A 16,561-nucleotide genomic window follows, 5' to 3' on the forward strand; every position below is an offset into this window, starting at 1 on the left:
ACAATTGAGAACTCTCACCGGTCTCCGATTCGGTCACACAATGGTGTAACTGTATTTGGCGAGCTCTGAAAATGATGCACATGTCCCCGTCCTTCATACAGCCTGGCTAGATGTTCTTCAACGCCTTGGATCTGACCACTGCACTCCGCCCGTCACTGTTGCCAGACGAGACTCTTCTCTTTGTGCAAGATCAGGTGGGGTTGTATGAAGGGTAAGTTTGGAAATGTTACTGAAAATCAGAAAGCTTAGCGCAGCGACCTAACCCCATTCCCCGCATTCAGGAAGTACAAGATTCCGGATTACCAGTCCGGCCATGCCTATCTCACATCGCATCGGATATGCTATGTTGACGATGACCAGCCTCGAAAATACTCAATTGCGATGGAGTTGAAATATGTAGATCGCGTTGAATATCAGGTCTGAGCATCTCCCAAATCCGGCTGGATGTTCGAAATCGTACGCAAGCTCTGACTTTGTGAGTAATTCACAGGCTGGTTTCTTGAAATCATCGCCCAAAATAACGATATACCCAAAGCCATCGAGACGGGGCCGTGGTCAAAATCGTAACTCAACCGGAGAGTTGGTCACCCCTCAAGGACCAAAGTCTGGCTCACCAGGAAACCCATCTTCACCATTCGTCAGGAGTGGCAGTCCGTTTCACTCACAAAGTGCTTCTGCCACGAGGATTTCTAATGCAACATGGGTTTGCCCAATATGTACATATTCAAACCCCCTACCTTTGAATTTTGATCCTGCAACTGCGAATGCCTCGATGACGCAGCCACCGTGCCTGGCTTGCGGTATAAAACCTCCGTTTACCACCCTGTTGAAAGCAGCAATTACGTCTGCAGCTAGTAATGGAGCGCAGAGCACTTCTTCGACATTCACTTCGCCACAAGGAAACCAAAGTGGTTCGAGTAGACCTGGAAGAAATGGGGCCTCGTTATCCCCCGTCAACTCTTCCCATTTCCCTTCTTCGTCAATCGATTCAGAGGTTGCTTGCCCAAGATGTACCTTCGCAAACCACCCTTCCTTATTAGAGTGTGAAATATGTGGCGCGTCCCTCAAAAGACTAGATCATCCTGCTGGCGTCCAAAACCTAGATCGTTCGGGCTCCCCAGCTCCATTGTTTGGAACAACCAACCTAGATAACACCGAAGTGTATGAGAGCGTCAAATTGTCCTTCCGCGGAGGTGGTGAGAAGATATTTCATGAAAGGCTAAGAAATGCCTTGGTGCAGCGAAAATGGATTCTCCATGATGCCCCACCGGTCCCGAAGGCAACCCCTCCCCCGGCATCTTCTGTACCAGGAAGTGACTCCAAAGTATTTGGCCAACGTTCCTTGCGTCCTGCAGTTGGGATTGCAGGGCTCGAGCGACGTGACCTCGAGGCACGACAGAACAACCAAGTTGTCCTTGGCAGTGCCTTCGAGGATCTGGAAGCGCTTATGGCATCAGCTAAGGAAATTGTCGCGCTGGCTGAAAGTTTTGCTGCGGAATCTGGCCTTGCATCAAAGGGCAGCAGTTCACCTGAAGCAAGCGTCGTCCTATCACAATCCGCTGCTGCCCTTGGTATGACTATTACGAAGGACATGCTAGGACCCGGAGGCAGTTCGGAAACTCTATATCTCAGTGAGCTCTCTCGCAACCTCGCAGAGTTCCTGACAGATGATCGCAAAGGCGTCCTCCACCGCGAAGGCGGTATCATGAGTCTAATCGACCTGTGGGCTGTGTTCAATCGCAGTCGCAATGGCGTCGAGCTCGTGAGCCCGTCCGATTTCCAAAAGGCTGCCGAGTTGTGGGAGAAGCTGAAGCTCCCCGTGCGCCTACGTCGGTTCAAGAGCGGCCTTCTTGTCGTCCAGCGTTTTGATTGGACGGATGAGAAGACCATCGGGCAGCTGCAGGCATGGTTTGAAGAATTACGTGCTACACCTGCATCTGATGAGGTTCTTTCTTGGGATTGGCGCATGTATGGCAGAGGCGTCACAGCTCAAGAGGCCGCGGAGCGGTTCGGATGGAGCGTCGGTGTCGCTGCGGAAGAACTGGAGATGGCTGAAGATCAGGGAGTGCTCTGTCGAGAGGAAGGGATTGAAGGATTGCGATTTTGGAGTAATCATATCGTTGATGTGGATAGCTTTGAGAGAATAGGCGTTGTTAGTAGCTCTCGCCCATCCTTTTCTCAGATGTTTGTTTGATATTTCGTTTTCAAGATCATGAAATAGATTTGGGGGATGAATGGATGGATAAATGAATAGAATGAGAATTTCGATTATTCAGTATTTTGTGAATTGGGCCAAGTGAGTATTTATATTATTTATAGCAACATTTTGCATAGTACTAGCAATGAAAATGGATGCTTAACATCGACGATAGCTGCGCTCTACTTTGTACTGAGAAGACTCGGAGGTAAAGAAAAACCGCCGTTCTTCCCTTGGTATAGATAATTGCCATACCATTGCCAGATCTCCTCCGCTGATAACGTACCAACATGGGGCAATCACTTGAAACCACAATCTTGCCTTCTCTTCCTATTCTCACAGATATTCCTGCCCCCTTTCCGGCGTACATGATACTACATTGATTAACTTACCTTGTTGACAACTCTCATAGCCACGAGTCGGCTGGCGGGCTCTATGACACTGGTTATGACTACTGATATGGGAGCCAAAGACAAAGGCTTTGCGGTCGCGCATGTCATCCTGTCCTCCGTTGCAGGCTCCGCTATCGGCCCCATCTCCGGCGCTTTTATCGAATATTACCTTTCCTGGCAGTTGATCTTCTGGGTCCAGCTAATTTTCGGTGGTGTTGTGCAGATCACCCATTTCTTCCTCGTGGGGGCAACCCGCTCAACAATCATTGTGGATCGCGAAGCAAAGCGTCGCCGCAAAGCAGGCGAAGACCCAAGTATTTACTGGCCCAACGAACTAGAGAAACAAGACTAAACTTCAAGGAGATTCTCACCGTTTGGATACGACTGTTCCATATGCTTGTCTGCGAACCAATTGTGGTCTTTCTCTCGCTCCTCTCCGGCTTCTCCGATGCGCTTATCTTCACATGGATCAAGGCTTTCGCCCTCGGATATAGCCAATGCGACTTTGGTACCATCGCCCTTGGTCTAAACTTCATCCCAATCATAATGGGCTACCTCGTCTCATATCCAATATTCCTACCCGATATTGAAAGGCAGAGGAAATTGCGCAAGAGCGAAGGCGATATAGCTCAGGCACAGCCGGAGACATCTCCTGCTTCTCCTCTACCTTGGTCCTCTAGAAGTCATCGGCCTCTCCGGATTGGCCTGGTCCACGATGGGACCGGAATACAACCACTGGATCTTGCCCATGACCTTCACTTGCTCAGGCTCTCGCTGCAGATCAGGAAGGTGAATATGAGCCGCTGTTCTAGTAGATTGGAGATATCCGATATGCCGAACCTGGTATAGAAGATTGGTTCCTGCGCCTGTATATTTTGTGTTATGTGGTTCTAATTGTTCCATGTATGTAGTTAAAGATTCCATTTTGTTTTCCATATACAGCGACGAAACTTGTTTCCATACATTTGGGAGAGATCATTCGCATTTGTTTTTCTGAGGTAGGATTTCGGGGATCGGTCCGCTGAGTAACGAAATATACGCAGCTTTCTCTCGCAAATATTTCGGGTTGAAGATAATGATGGAAGTGATAACCTGCTCTCTTCCATTACGCCGGGCAGAACTCGCATTGGCATGAGAGCAATATTGCAATATATTGTTGAAATACCTGAATTGATATGATAGTTAGGCTGGTTCAAGTAAATGGAAATGTCGTTGCAACCATTCAGGCGGGGAATGGGGTATTAGATAAGCGTGGGTCAGATGACGTCACGCGGGGAATGCGGTTCCGTCATACTCAACGTGCCTATTTTAGTAGTTGTGATATCATTGACGACAGAGGGGACACTATACTGTTTGGCAAGAATGAGTGGGATCTGTTCCAGTTCCCCGGTGGGAATTCACGGGCACCCTTAACTGAATGAGTTGTGGTTGCTTGACCTAACAACAGATATACAGTACACACTTGAACTTAACATGGCTTCATCAAGTCTTTCTTCGAGGCATCGTTCACTCCAACATCTGATATTGCCCTACCAACAGCTACTGGTTCCAGCTATTCCCTCAACATCTGAAACCCTCTGCTCACAGGTTACTCTATACCCCCAACAGCAGAGGTCACTATTCTGGTGGCCTCGTCGTCACGACCCAAAATGGCTATCCGAGGGCAAATCCCGATTGCAGAAACTGATGCAAAAAGAAAAAGAAATCCAATCGTTCTACAAGAAATATGTCTCTCGTGGTCGGCGGCGACGACCGTATATATATCAAAGCTGGGCTGGCAGTAAGTTTTATTTCCCCCACGAGGCCAGCCGCTTACACAGACGGTGTGATGTTTCCGACGAGCTCGCGCAAGGGATGGGGAAAGGGAACAGGGGAGAGAAATCTTGGTTGGCGAAGGAGAGTCCGCCTGACAATGGATTCGAGGACTCCAAAAGCCCTGGAGGGAAAAACAGCTTCGACTCTTGGGGTGGCAAAGAGCACGAATTTGGCGAGTCCATGCGACTCGAGTGTGAGAAATGGTTTGAGGAATTTAAAAAAGCTGTCAATCGCGATCCTTATGGATTCATATTCGGGAGACTGCAGCCGTTTCCATTCGGTTTGAAACACGGATCTTGGTCATCGTTCTATCACTCATTGTTTGCTGGTGAATATCCCACGGACAGTAGACCCCGTCCAGGCTCACCAGCGGATATACGAAATTCTCCGATAGAAGAAGGAGCGGGATCAAGAATAGAAACTTCGTCTGAGATCAATATCAATGACAATCGTTTGCCATCATCCAACATTGTGACAGACGCCGCATTTGAATTCGATCCCATCAGTGGTAGGATGGTTCCTGCGAGGAATACAACCACTTCCAACCAGGCCGATGACTCTTCTCCAATGATAATTTCAAATCCGCGAGATGGCGAAGCGGAAATGGAAACTCGCGATGAGCAAGAAAACTCCAATCAGAAACCAAACGTCGATATAGAAGAGCCACTTGTCCTTGAACCGGAGCACCGTGTCTCGAGTAAAATGATATCGCCTAATGATGCGAACGACCAGACTGATTTGAAATCATCCCAAACCCTCGATACGGAGGGACCTGGAACCATTGAAACTAAGCAGCCTGCAGCGAACATGAGCGTTACCGATAATGATACAACTGAGGCACACTCTGCCAATGTAGGCAAGAGCATTGACACGGAACAGATAGTATCTGAGTCAAATCAGCCTGACTCTGCAGAAACAGCACTTGGAAAGGGGGTCAAAGATACTGTCAAATCAGATGGGTGGGCCTTGAATGAACCGGAAAAGCCAGCAAGTGCGGCCGTCCTTGCTTCTACTAGCGAAGAAGCAAACGCAACTACGTTTGGCGCAAAAAATAAAACGCCGATGCACAAAACTTCTCCACTCGGCGAAGAGGATGAGGATGTCCAAGCGTCTGACTGGCAATCACATCAATATCTAATAGCCAAAGCGAAGAAGTCCATTGAGAATAGCGGACGCCTTCCCAAGGAGTTAGAGGGGATGTCTCATTCTGACTATTTGCGATATCTTGAGAGTCTTGAAGGTCCCAACGCATCACCTCTCTGCGAAATTTATCAAAAAGCGTATGATATTCGTGACGACAGTCGAACAGAAGAAAATGTGGATCAGCTGCGTGCCAGCGACATTCGTGCCTCTTACAAAACTTGGGCAGAGCGACATGGTATCGAAGAGGCTTACGGAGCTCTTCAGGATGCCGATTGTGGCTTGGACGTCGACGATCTGCGTTGGAAACTTCGTCAAGACAATAGAACTGTTAGCAAAGTAGAAACTGGCCGAGACTCCGTTTCTACTGTAACAGAAGCAACAGAACCTGTACAGAAAGAGATGAACTTGCTATTTCGCGATGACACCGCGGGGACAGAACGTAGCAAAGTCACCCATATGTGCAACGTTGACGGTGTTGATGATGCATCTACCACTGTCAGTAGTTCTAAACGTGATGGGATCCATCCTATCTTTGGAATAAAAACTATAGATGCGAACCGGCACCGTGAAATTGGTAATATAGCAAGAGAGCTTCGAGAAATCAAAGAGGCCACAGTCTCGATGAATGCACTTTTGACGGGACAACATAGTCCATCTGGTACAACAGCTGACGTACTTTCTGTCGCCCCATCGGAGAGGATGGCGAAAGAAGAGCGCGAGACGCAAGTAGCCCAAATTAGCGAGATACTAAGCGATGTCAAAAACGTCAACACATCCATGGCTTCAATCTTAGCGGAGCTTTGTGAAGACGTGCAGCGAAAGAAATCTACTAGGGAAGAAGACGCAGAAAGGTCGCCTTTGGATCAGAACGTTGAAGCGAAAAACAGCTCTTCGCGCTCCAACCCCTCTCAATACCGAATCCTAGCCTACGACTCCCTAACAATGGAAGTGAAAGAGATGGGTATCTCGGCTGGCCATTCAGGCTCAGGGGAGATAGCACAACTGCTACACCCTACAGAAGCGCTTTCACGCCTCAGCAACCCCTCGCGATTCCTCGAGCATTTACCCCGCCTAGAAGCACAGGGGTTTGAAATTGTCTCTGGTGGCGGCGATATTCTCATTTTCAAGAAGGTAAAGGGGAGTGAAGGGAAATTGGTTGATGATGGGGAACATGTGGCTAGGACTTTAGAAACATCCATTCCAGATGTTACCGCAGCGAAGCAGAATAGCAGTGATGCTTATGGTGACGGGGGTGATACGGTGCATTCTCCAGTGCAGGCAGCGCAGCTTGGAAATGAAGTTGTCGATCAAATTGAATCATCCGAGACCTTCAAGGGCAACCCGACCGGTCGAGAAGCCTCCCATGTTTTCGATCAAGGGATCGTGTCGTCTTTCGATTCTGACACAACAAAGCAACAACAGCAGCAGGAGGGAGAGCTCTCCACACTCAATCCTCCCAAAAGCGAAAAGGCACATCCGTTCCTGCGCAAAGCCCTGCGTCGTATTTTATTAACAGGCGGGGTCGCAGCAGGAACGTGCTATGCTCTGGGCGTGGTTGTTGAGTATTTCCGCACAGGTGGGCAGGATGGCCTAGGCCCGCAGGGGTTCACAGGGTTGGAAGGGAGATGAAGGGCAGGCCCGTAAACGCCAGCCCTTTTCTTATCATTTATTCCTTTTGAGGTGTCAGGATAAGGGCAATCATCGTTGACAGGTACAGGGCATATTCGCCTAGGTCTGTGAGTGAACAGGAGACGAATAAAGGAAAACTGGGGTTGGTAAATCATAATGTTGAGCTCTTCTCTAATCCTCCCCCACACCCTCTGGAAATTGGGCGCTGACCTTCACAAGGTAGTGCACCCATGCAAATATATATTAAATTTGGGATAGTTTCCATTATCTCACTACTATTTTTCATTTTATGCATTACATTACATTACAGTTCTTTTTCTGTTTTTCCCTCTCCCATTTTCCATGATAAGACCAGGGGTACATGGTCTAATCAACAACCATCCTTTCGCCATTTCAATATCTTGGGCAGTTGTGCTTTCTCATGACTTGAGATGAGAATGTGAGCTCTTGGACACGTCGACATGAGCACAAGCAACTAAGACAAAACCATCACCAACGCGACCGCTGGCTCCAGGAACCATACGAACTATCGACCAGGGTTGCTTGCGCGAAGAATCCCTCGACACTTCCGATCACCCCTACAAGCAAGGTTCCGGGAGGTTGATAATGATGATTAACTCGTCCATTTGCTTACAAGGCTGAAAATTTGGGGCCTTTTATAGGTTCCAATCTGCTTTCAAGGGTGGATTCTCAGGGGTAAACTAACTGAAAAGAGAGGAGCGACGGAGTTGGTTTCCTCCAGGCTGGATTTATTTTCTGGTGTGATGTTGTTTCTTGTCTGTTTTGATCTTCACATACAAACATCCACACACACTCTCTCTCTCTTTCTCTCCCTCTCTTTTCTCCTCCCATCTAGCCTCAACTCCCTGTATTTTCCTTTCACTTTGTTCCTGTCTGTTACGTTATTATTTTGGCAGAGTGGTTGTATCAAGTTGCTGCGGATGGGCATGGCCTGGGACGATTGAAAACCTCCATCGCACATATACTATGCTACCATAGTCTACATAACTAACGATTTTTGAAGAAATAAGACTTCAGGATAAAGAAGTGGGTTCCTTAATCTGTACACTGCCCAAATGCTTCGTATTGATATTGGCGCCCAACATTCGCGTTCTGGCGATAAAAAACACCTCTGCGCCTCTCATAAGTCGAAGATAAGCGCCAGTCATTTTCTCAGTTGAGCCGCCTCACGCAGCAGCAACCATTCCCCGCGTGTTCAAGCCTCAAAAGGACACATGTTCATTGTTTGTTGTTGTCCGTCTTGGAACTCCGTCCGTCGTTTTGAGATTCTCATCCAGCGCTACAAACTGTGGCTGAGGACCGAAATGGTAACGTAAAAAAAAAAAAAATCTCGTACCTCGATACTGAACCCAAACCAGCAATCTTGGCGTTTCACTAAGGTACAGAGGAAAACCCCCGTGTAACCAGCGTACGTGCTAAGAATGGCAGCACAGTGTACGGTACGGTACGGTATCACCATGAGGTTATAAGGCTATTGCAGCTCGCTAGGTATGTATGAGACGATGCCAGGAGAGGAAGAGCTCCGCGCGAGAGCTCCTTGGTAGGACAAGAAACAACACGAGATACGAGCAGCTCATTTTATTTCTTTTCGATTGAACTTCGGTTGGAGTACGGAGTACTCCGTACTGGAGAAAAAGAAAGGTCGGCATTCCACGCGCCCCGATTCGATGAGCAGCTTGGCGGGATTTTGTGTTGTTCTCATCACCTCAACTCTTGATTTCTCAGAATTCTCAGCTCAGATAAACGAAGCGGTCGTGCATGGTTGCTGGGGTGCTATTCTTACCATTGCTCCCCTGGTCCTTTGTTTCACAATGCATGAACGTGTTCCTGTCGTTCGCTGCGGTTCCTGCATGTTGTCTGTTCCTGCATGAAACTGTTTTGATGTCTTGGTAGAATTTCTTATTCGGAAATATATAGATATAGATATAGATATACTGAGATAACTATACATATAGATATATTTAGATATATAAAACGAGAATTCATGTGTGCAGCTGAATCGAGCTGCCATAATTATCTTATCCAGAACAGGAAGATAGTTACGGATGCATGAAGCAGACACATAGATTCCGTGTGGTGCGAGGGATCGGAGTAAGTCCTCAAGGGCAGAGATAGTGTCGGAGCTGATATCTCGTATATCAAGGATCAGATATGACATCATGCTATAATCTGCCTTGTTGCTATTTTGCTTCGCCTTCTTCGAAATTGCCTTTCTGCGCATTATGAGCAGAACTGAGATGATGTGATCAAAATCAATAGTTATATTATTTAAAAGTTTGAACAATTAACTGCATAATTGAAGTGTAGAATGTTTGATAGAGCACTGCCCCGCTTGTATAATCAAGCATATCCTTCCTTATAAATACTGCCTACTTATCATGTAATTATCGGAGTAATAATAATCAATTCAATATTCTATTTTTTCTATTTTGATATTCAGTATTTGGGTCAATATTCGGACTTTATCCAGTTCCGACAGATAGCCATGAGGTTCCTTTTAATTTTTTTTCGTTTTGTTTTCAGATCCGCCGTTTAGACGGGAGCAATTATGAATAACGACGATGAATGAATGAGTGAGTTGAATCTGTAATCTGAGATCTGCTCTGAGATCTGGCCTGGAGATCTACTCTGCAAGATCTCTCTGTTGATCAACGAAGGGACGGTCTAAATATAGAACATCATCGAGTTCTACAGGAGTACTTCGCCTCCTCTTCCTTGCTGTTTTGTTTGTTTCTTTAAAAATAGAAAGAGAGTCTGTGAAATTCTCTAATTTCAAAGGGTCGCCAGTTCACAGACCGATGGCATTAGGGTAGCATCTCCAGGATACATGAGGGTTCTCCTTTCTAAGAAGCCACAAGTGTCCTTTTTTTTTTCCGTTTCCCCTGACAGCTTTCTTTTCTTTTTATTTCTCTTCTTTATTGAGCCGCGGTTCTGGGCCTGGGAAAAGTCGACAATTTTTTCCTTTCTTCGATCGCGATCGACAGAATCTAACGAGTGTGCAGGGCAAGGAGAGAAACAAAAAGGGGGAGGATCTGCAATGCAATGCAATGCCAAAAAAAAAAAAAAAAGTTACAACGGCGGAAACCAAGCGCCTATTTTGGAAAGGAAGTTTAGAAAAAGCGACTTTCCCGAACTTGCGCTATCGTGAAATTTAATATCAGACAAGAGAGAAAGAATGAATACGGAGTACAAAAAAGGGTCTGCGCTCGATTCAATCAACCTTTCAAGCTTCAGCCTCCATCGATCGACATATGCCAAAGAAAAAAAGAAAGAAACGAACCTTACGAAAAAAGAAAAGAAAAGAAAAGATAAAAACACTTTCTCGTTAGGGAATAATCGGAGCCGGTTTTCTTTCCGACTTGCACGGAATACCTGGAGCGTGATAGTGATCCAAAATTGAGTGGGATACACCACAAATAAATCCATCGTAAATAATCTCTCTTTGATGGCAAGAAACAGAGTGTTCCAAGGTTGCCTTGCTGTGCCTAGATTGCCATGCAGAGGGTTATGATGATTCTTCTGACGACATCCCTGGTTCCTGTTCCCATCCACTTCTTCCGGACAGGTAAAACATCCGTTGACAAGGGCCAGTGGCGCGCATCTTGGTCTGAGATCTCCGAGGCGTGGGCGAGGCGTGGGCGCGCCATTAAGGCACTAATCACAACCCGAAAATTGAACGCCTGCTCAGTGCCAGCAGGAATGAGTTTGAACTCATGATAAACTATTCTGTACGATGGCAGGAGTTAGCCAGTCAGTCAGGGAGGAGGAGGAGAAGTGCGAGAGAGAGAGTCCCATACCAGTATCTATCTACTCTTGAAGGCGGTTCTCGAACCTGGAGTTCATCAATCATTGATCCATGGCGACTACAGTCCCAGCACCCACGGATCCAAGCATCTCTCACCCGCACCTGGACCATGGGCAACCTCAATCGCCAATCTATTTAATTACCGATATCCTGCCAAGTTCGCGGAGGAAATATTATTAGCATCTGGGGGCTTGTCCCAACTAACAGACTAGCGCTTTTTGAGCCTTTGAGGAGCCCCACTGGCAGTCTGGCACCTCCGTGCTCCATCATGCTTCATCCACCTATGTCTGGTGTCTTGTGCCCGCGAGATTGGTGCGTTTTTAGCCTTTCTGTTCCTGAACCCAAAATGTTTCCCGTTCTGTTTTGGAGTTAATGCGCTGTAAATACAAGTACGCCAGTGTGGGAACGGCTGTAAGAGTTATTACACAGTTACAATGGTCAAGAAGTTACCTGCGTATAACATACATATAGAACATACTATAGTACAGTACATCGGTAACAGAGGCCCCGGCATGGGCATAATCTCAGTAGCAGCGTGGCCTAAGCCCTAGACCCCGTTGCGACTAGCCGGCGTGGGCCAGCGTGGGCCAAGCGAGCCAAGTGGGCCTGGGCGTGGGGACGGGCGGCGTGCGGCGGGCGGCGCCAGAGGGCAGTGGACGTGTACGATGTGTATTGGGTGTGTACGCGGTATGGGGTTACTGTACGGAGTACCCCATGTGGCTTGCAGCCAAGTTATCGGACTCCGTACTGCGTATGTATGTATGTATGTATGCATGTATGTATGTATGTATGTATGCACTCTGTACGGTATGGAACGAGCAGTCCAGGGCCCGGCTTCCCCCTTCCCGCTTCGTGGACTTCCTCCATCTCACTCTTTGTCTCTCCTTATCTGCTTCTGTTCTTCCTCTCCTCGTCTCTCCCTTCGTCTCTCCTCTTCTCCCTCTCCTCCGTCGCCATCCTCAACGTCGACTGTCGACAGACCAGTCGTTCTTCTCCTCCCCTCCCTCCTAGCGACCTCTTGAGAACTGACAATCCCTTTTTCGTGCGTTGTTGTCTCCCCCTTTTTGACTCCTCCACAAACCCCCCCCCTCCTCCCTCCAATTTGCGCGATGATATAAATAGCAAATCTCAACTACAAAGATGAAATAATCATGAAATAAACAAAACTACTGACTCCAGAGGTCACCAAAATGTGCATATAGATCTCCTCCGTACCCTTTTCAACTGTCATCGTCGCCAGCCATTTCTCTGCCAATGGTCCTTTTGGTGCCGCTCGTTTCACCACACCCCCGATCTTTATAGCTGAATTATCATTATATCTGTCGTCCGCATTCTTCCCAAAGGGCATCTGCATTCCTTGCCGGTCCCATCACGTTCTCTTCCATCTTCCTGCTCGGGTCAAAAAATATTTTGATATATATATATATCTGTATATTTTCTGAATATATTTTTGACCGGGAAAAGCCACTTTTTTCGACCTGTAGACCGTGTGAAATAAGGAGAAAAAAGGTCAAGAGAAAAAATATATAAAAGACAAGTACTTTGGGAAACGTTGTTATTTGGTCTATCGTACCGGACGAGGTCGATCATATAATCGATATATCGATTCATATTTATAGCGAATATTTATCGCAGATTACCCGGTGAAGCTGGATCGGATCTAAAGGTCTCGCTCGATAACAAATCGACTGCGTGGTTTCTCCACGAAGTTTCAATTACACATCCCCATAACCCTTGTTCTATGAGTCCCTTGCTTTGGCTCTGGAATATGACAACCTAGGGCGCTGGGAAGAAAGCACCGAATCTTTGAAAACAAACGGGAGACGAACCGTCCACATTGCGCCCAGGCAGTTTTGTCGAATTTTTGCTTGATTTCCTCCATTTACCACCACGACGAGCGAGGCGGTAGGTAGCATTATTGCATCCTGCCTGACTTTTGTTCCAGGAAGCTGAAACTTTCGGCTTCCTCGTCGCTCCTTAGGTTATTTTTTTTTTTCGTTTTCTTTTTCCTGGGGGATTTTTGTCCCTTTCCACTCCTTTGATCGGTAAGCATTTTTACTATCTCTTAGCGTTTCCCCCTACTGATCATTTCACCCGTGTGTTGCAATTGAATGTTGTTGAATGTTCTTTAAATCCGATTCAATCACATTCAGATGTGCCTGCTGATCTTGGCTCCTTCTGGTTGCTTTTTGATATATCTATAAAATATGCCACGCATGCTAACCCATGGATAGAAACACGAACATTCGGGCGACTTTTTGTCGTTATTCGCTCTTTTCTATCTCGCCGAAAGACAATTGTAAAATATCCTTCCCGAATTCGTGTCTGGTGTCGTAGTATCTAATCCGGATATTGCAGTGTTGATTGACTCTTCCATTGAAGGCTGAACCCGTTCGCGATATCAATAAATATCGAGAAAGCGCTAGCCTAACTGCGCCTACCGTCAATATGCGGGTCACAATATCCTCGATCCTGGCGGCCATTTTGTCGGTGACTCCCATTTGCGAAGCCGCTAAAGCCGGTGTAGCATATGGACCAAAGTACTACTTCCCACGAGAAGTGAATCGCGACTATGGCTTTGCTGCTCCTGTAGAAAAGCGCGCTCCGCAAGTCAATCCAGGTACTACTGTCGTCGTAGTCCCTGTAACTGTCTACGTAGATCCCGAAGGAACCCGATTCACTCTCGGGGATCAACAGCCTACAGCAACCGTCGGCTCGGGAAATGAAGACCCTGAAGATACCCCTGAATCAAACCCCTTCGGCGGAATCAATGTCGGGCCACCAAATGTATTTTCTGCTCCGTCGGTTTCGGTCTCGGGAACACAAGGAGTCTCATATGAGAAGGTTGCCCAGACAGGCTTCCCGGCTCAGACACCGACACCGACTCCGTCTCCGTCCCCATCTAGCAGCACGAAACCTTTGTTTGATGGCTTTCCATCACTTAAGCTTCCGGACGCCGATACTCCCTCTTCACCTCTTGTTGATGGCACTGCCAGCACCCCGAGCTATAGCGACACGGCAACTCAAACCGCGAGCGAAACACCCAGGGAAACGCCCAGCGGAACAGCCAGCGAAACAGCCAGCGGAACAGCCAGCGGAACAGCCAGCGGAACAGCCAGCGAGACACTCAGCGAAACAGCCAGCGGAACAGCCAGCGAGACACTCAGCGAAACAGCCACCGAAACACCCAGCGAAACACCGACCGAAACCCCAAGCCGAACGACAGATGGCCCAATTCTTTCTCTTCCAACTCTGTTCCCAAGTGAAGAGCCATCGACCACTCCAGGAAGCGAATCATCTACCTCTTCGAGCACTAGGTCGGATATGACAGATTTGACACCGCTTCCTACCTCCACTTCCACCCTGGGCCTTCCCACGCTCAGCATTCCACCAATAATTACGCCAACCCCGACACCATCCCCGCCATCATCCTCGACACCACCCCCGACACTGTCCCAGTCGTTGCCCATCACATCGGTCCCTGGCAATTCCACTATCCCGCCTTTCCCAACAGCCACAGAGTTGCCCCCAGACACCACGACCCCGATCCCGACCGACAGTAGCAGCACTATCGTGATACCCACCCCGACTACCACTCCGTCTGGCGTTTTCCCCAATCCGACAGATCGCCCAACAGGATGGGTTCCGCCTAATAACTCTACCATTGTGCCGTCTCCGACAATCTCACCGCCACCGGCACCGCCGTCAACGGAATCTGATAAGCCAATATCTACGGATTCGTTGACCTCGATGATTGTTCCGACAAGCATTGTCTTCCAACCGACCCTAGTCCCACCAAACCCATCGGAAACGAATAAGCCCACCGCCCTTCCTCGAATTATCTCTCCCGAGATGGGCGTTCCCAAAGCACCAGCTGATTCGAGATTGATTCAGGTCGGGTTCAACAGCTCACTCTCGTATGAGTTTGTCGTTTCAAACGGGGCTTCGAATCTTCAAATCTTTACGTTCACTCCCAAGGGCGTTAGCTTCGGTTTGCAAATATCATTGGATCTTGTCAAGGCGCATTCCATCCAACCTTATGACACGCTACAATCACGTATGTACACACCTACATTGGTCCTGATGTATATCCCCGAGGACCTGGTCAACGAATTATCCCTCCAAATCCATAGCCCCTATTCGCGCCTGTACCAGAACCCTGACCCGTCCATCGCCAAGCTCATGTCCATGATTGACCCGTCCATCCCCCTCATCCCGGGAGGTGGCCCACTTAATCAGCAAACGTATGGCCCAGGCGGCGGCGGTAGCTCTACCGATCGCCCAGGTAATGGTAAAAGCGGCTCCGGCTCTGGCGGAGATGATGACGAAGCCGAAGGACCTGGCGGTTCAGGCGGATCCTCCAACGTCAAGGCCACATCCGTCGGAATCGGTCTTGGCGTCGTTGGTGGCGCGGCAATGTACGGCGCTGCGATGTTCTTCGTAGCTCGCCGGTACCGCAAGAAGCGCAAGCTCCACCGCCGCACAAGCTCACTGACAAGCGGCATGGGCGAGATTGGTGTGGCTGTTTCCCCCCCTCCTGTACCGACTGCCACTGATGCTTTGATGAGTGGTGGTCGCACGGATGGATATACCAGCCCATCCCCATATGCCACACGAGATAGCCACAGCAGTGGCTCAGGCAGTGGACGGAATCAAATGATCAGCGCGCCTGTCATGACTGAGAACTCGCTTGGGTGGAATTAGGGACACTTTTTTTTTTTTGTTCCTTTCTTTTCATTGTTTTATTTCTTTGCCTTCTTCGTTTGTAAAACTTTCTCGTCTCTTTTATTCTTCAGCCGTGATTGGTTGGTTTCTCTTTCAATTAGAATTGGTCTAATCGCGATACGCGACACGGCAAATTGTTGCGTCGCAAAGCTGCAGTGCGGCATTTTTGTGGCTTCGACCTGCCGCTTTCAAACTAATCTAACGAAAGCAACCATTTCCGTTTCGCCCTTGGTTAATAGGAAAGGAAGAGGAGGAGGAAGAGGGAAAGCAAAGACGGAGAAGACCAAAAGAAAAAAGAGCAAACGAAAGAAAACAAGAAAAAGGGGGTGGAGGGAAGAAAGGAAGGACGACAAAATTAGATCCCAAATCAATCCTTCATTTTTTCCCTTCGATTTTCTTTCCTCTCCTATTTTTTTGTCCTTTCTTCAAAACATAATCACTTAGTTTTTTTTTAAACCCCTTATAACTATGCTATGCTTTTTTTCCCTAACACGCTATCTATTATATTATATGAATGAAAAGAAAAAAAAATACACATGTACAAATACCCACACCCACGCAAGACTTGTGCATATTACCGATCAATTATACGGTCTTTTTCTATTCTTTACCTCCAATATGTTCAGTTCATTCCATCGATTCAATGTCCGGACCATTGGGGTTTCCAGCCCGTCAAGATTTATATATATACCTCCCTATATATGGTTCATTGTTTGTTTTTGGCTTTCCCATATCACTCACTTATCACCTTCCATATTGCTTCCTCCCAATCCCTTTCCTGTATTTCGTATGCCTCAACATCAACTGACTTCGACTATTATCCTCATTCTTTCT

General features: G+C 47.6%; 4 protein-coding genes across 4 annotated transcripts; 3 read left to right on the plus strand and 1 right to left on the minus strand.

Annotated features, from left to right (window-relative positions):
• Nucleotides 1-110: 110 nt before the first annotated feature.
• On the plus strand, nt 111-2,194 carry HCAG_08016 (conserved hypothetical protein; the record flags this gene model as incomplete). Its single annotated transcript, XM_001536857.1, has 3 exons — nt 111-211; nt 282-417; nt 491-2,194. 3 exons carry the CDS (start codon nt 111-113, stop codon nt 2,192-2,194), a joined length of 1,941 nt encoding a protein of 646 aa, XP_001536907.1.
• A 462-nt stretch (nt 2,195-2,656) lies between these two features.
• On the plus strand, nt 2,657-7,176 carry HCAG_08017 (predicted protein; the record flags this gene model as incomplete). Its single annotated transcript, XM_001536858.1, has 5 exons — nt 2,657-2,903; nt 2,930-3,432; nt 3,532-3,587; nt 3,776-3,978; nt 4,142-7,176. 5 exons carry the CDS (start codon nt 2,657-2,659, stop codon nt 7,174-7,176), a joined length of 4,044 nt encoding a protein of 1,347 aa, XP_001536908.1.
• A 4,694-nt stretch (nt 7,177-11,870) lies between these two features.
• Nucleotides 11,871-12,350, minus strand: HCAG_08018 (predicted protein; the record flags this gene model as incomplete). The annotated part of the gene is made up of 2 exons (XM_001536859.1): nt 11,871-12,134; nt 12,177-12,350. 2 exons carry the CDS (start codon nt 12,348-12,350, stop codon nt 11,871-11,873), a joined length of 438 nt encoding a protein of 145 aa, XP_001536909.1.
• A 1,100-nt stretch (nt 12,351-13,450) lies between these two features.
• HCAG_08019 (predicted protein) lies at nt 13,451-15,706 on the plus strand (the record flags this gene model as incomplete). The annotated part of the gene is made up of 1 exon (XM_001536860.1): nt 13,451-15,706. The coding sequence occupies one exon, from the start codon at nt 13,451-13,453 to the stop codon at nt 15,704-15,706; it is 2,256 nt and encodes a 751-aa protein (XP_001536910.1).
• Nucleotides 15,707-16,561: the final 855 nt, after the last annotated feature.

Source organism: Histoplasma capsulatum, genomic scaffold (genome assembly GCF_000149585.1).
Source record: "Histoplasma capsulatum NAm1 scaffold_10 genomic scaffold, whole genome shotgun sequence".
Lineage (NCBI taxonomy): Eukaryota > Fungi > Ascomycota > Eurotiomycetes > Onygenales > Ajellomycetaceae > Histoplasma > Histoplasma mississippiense.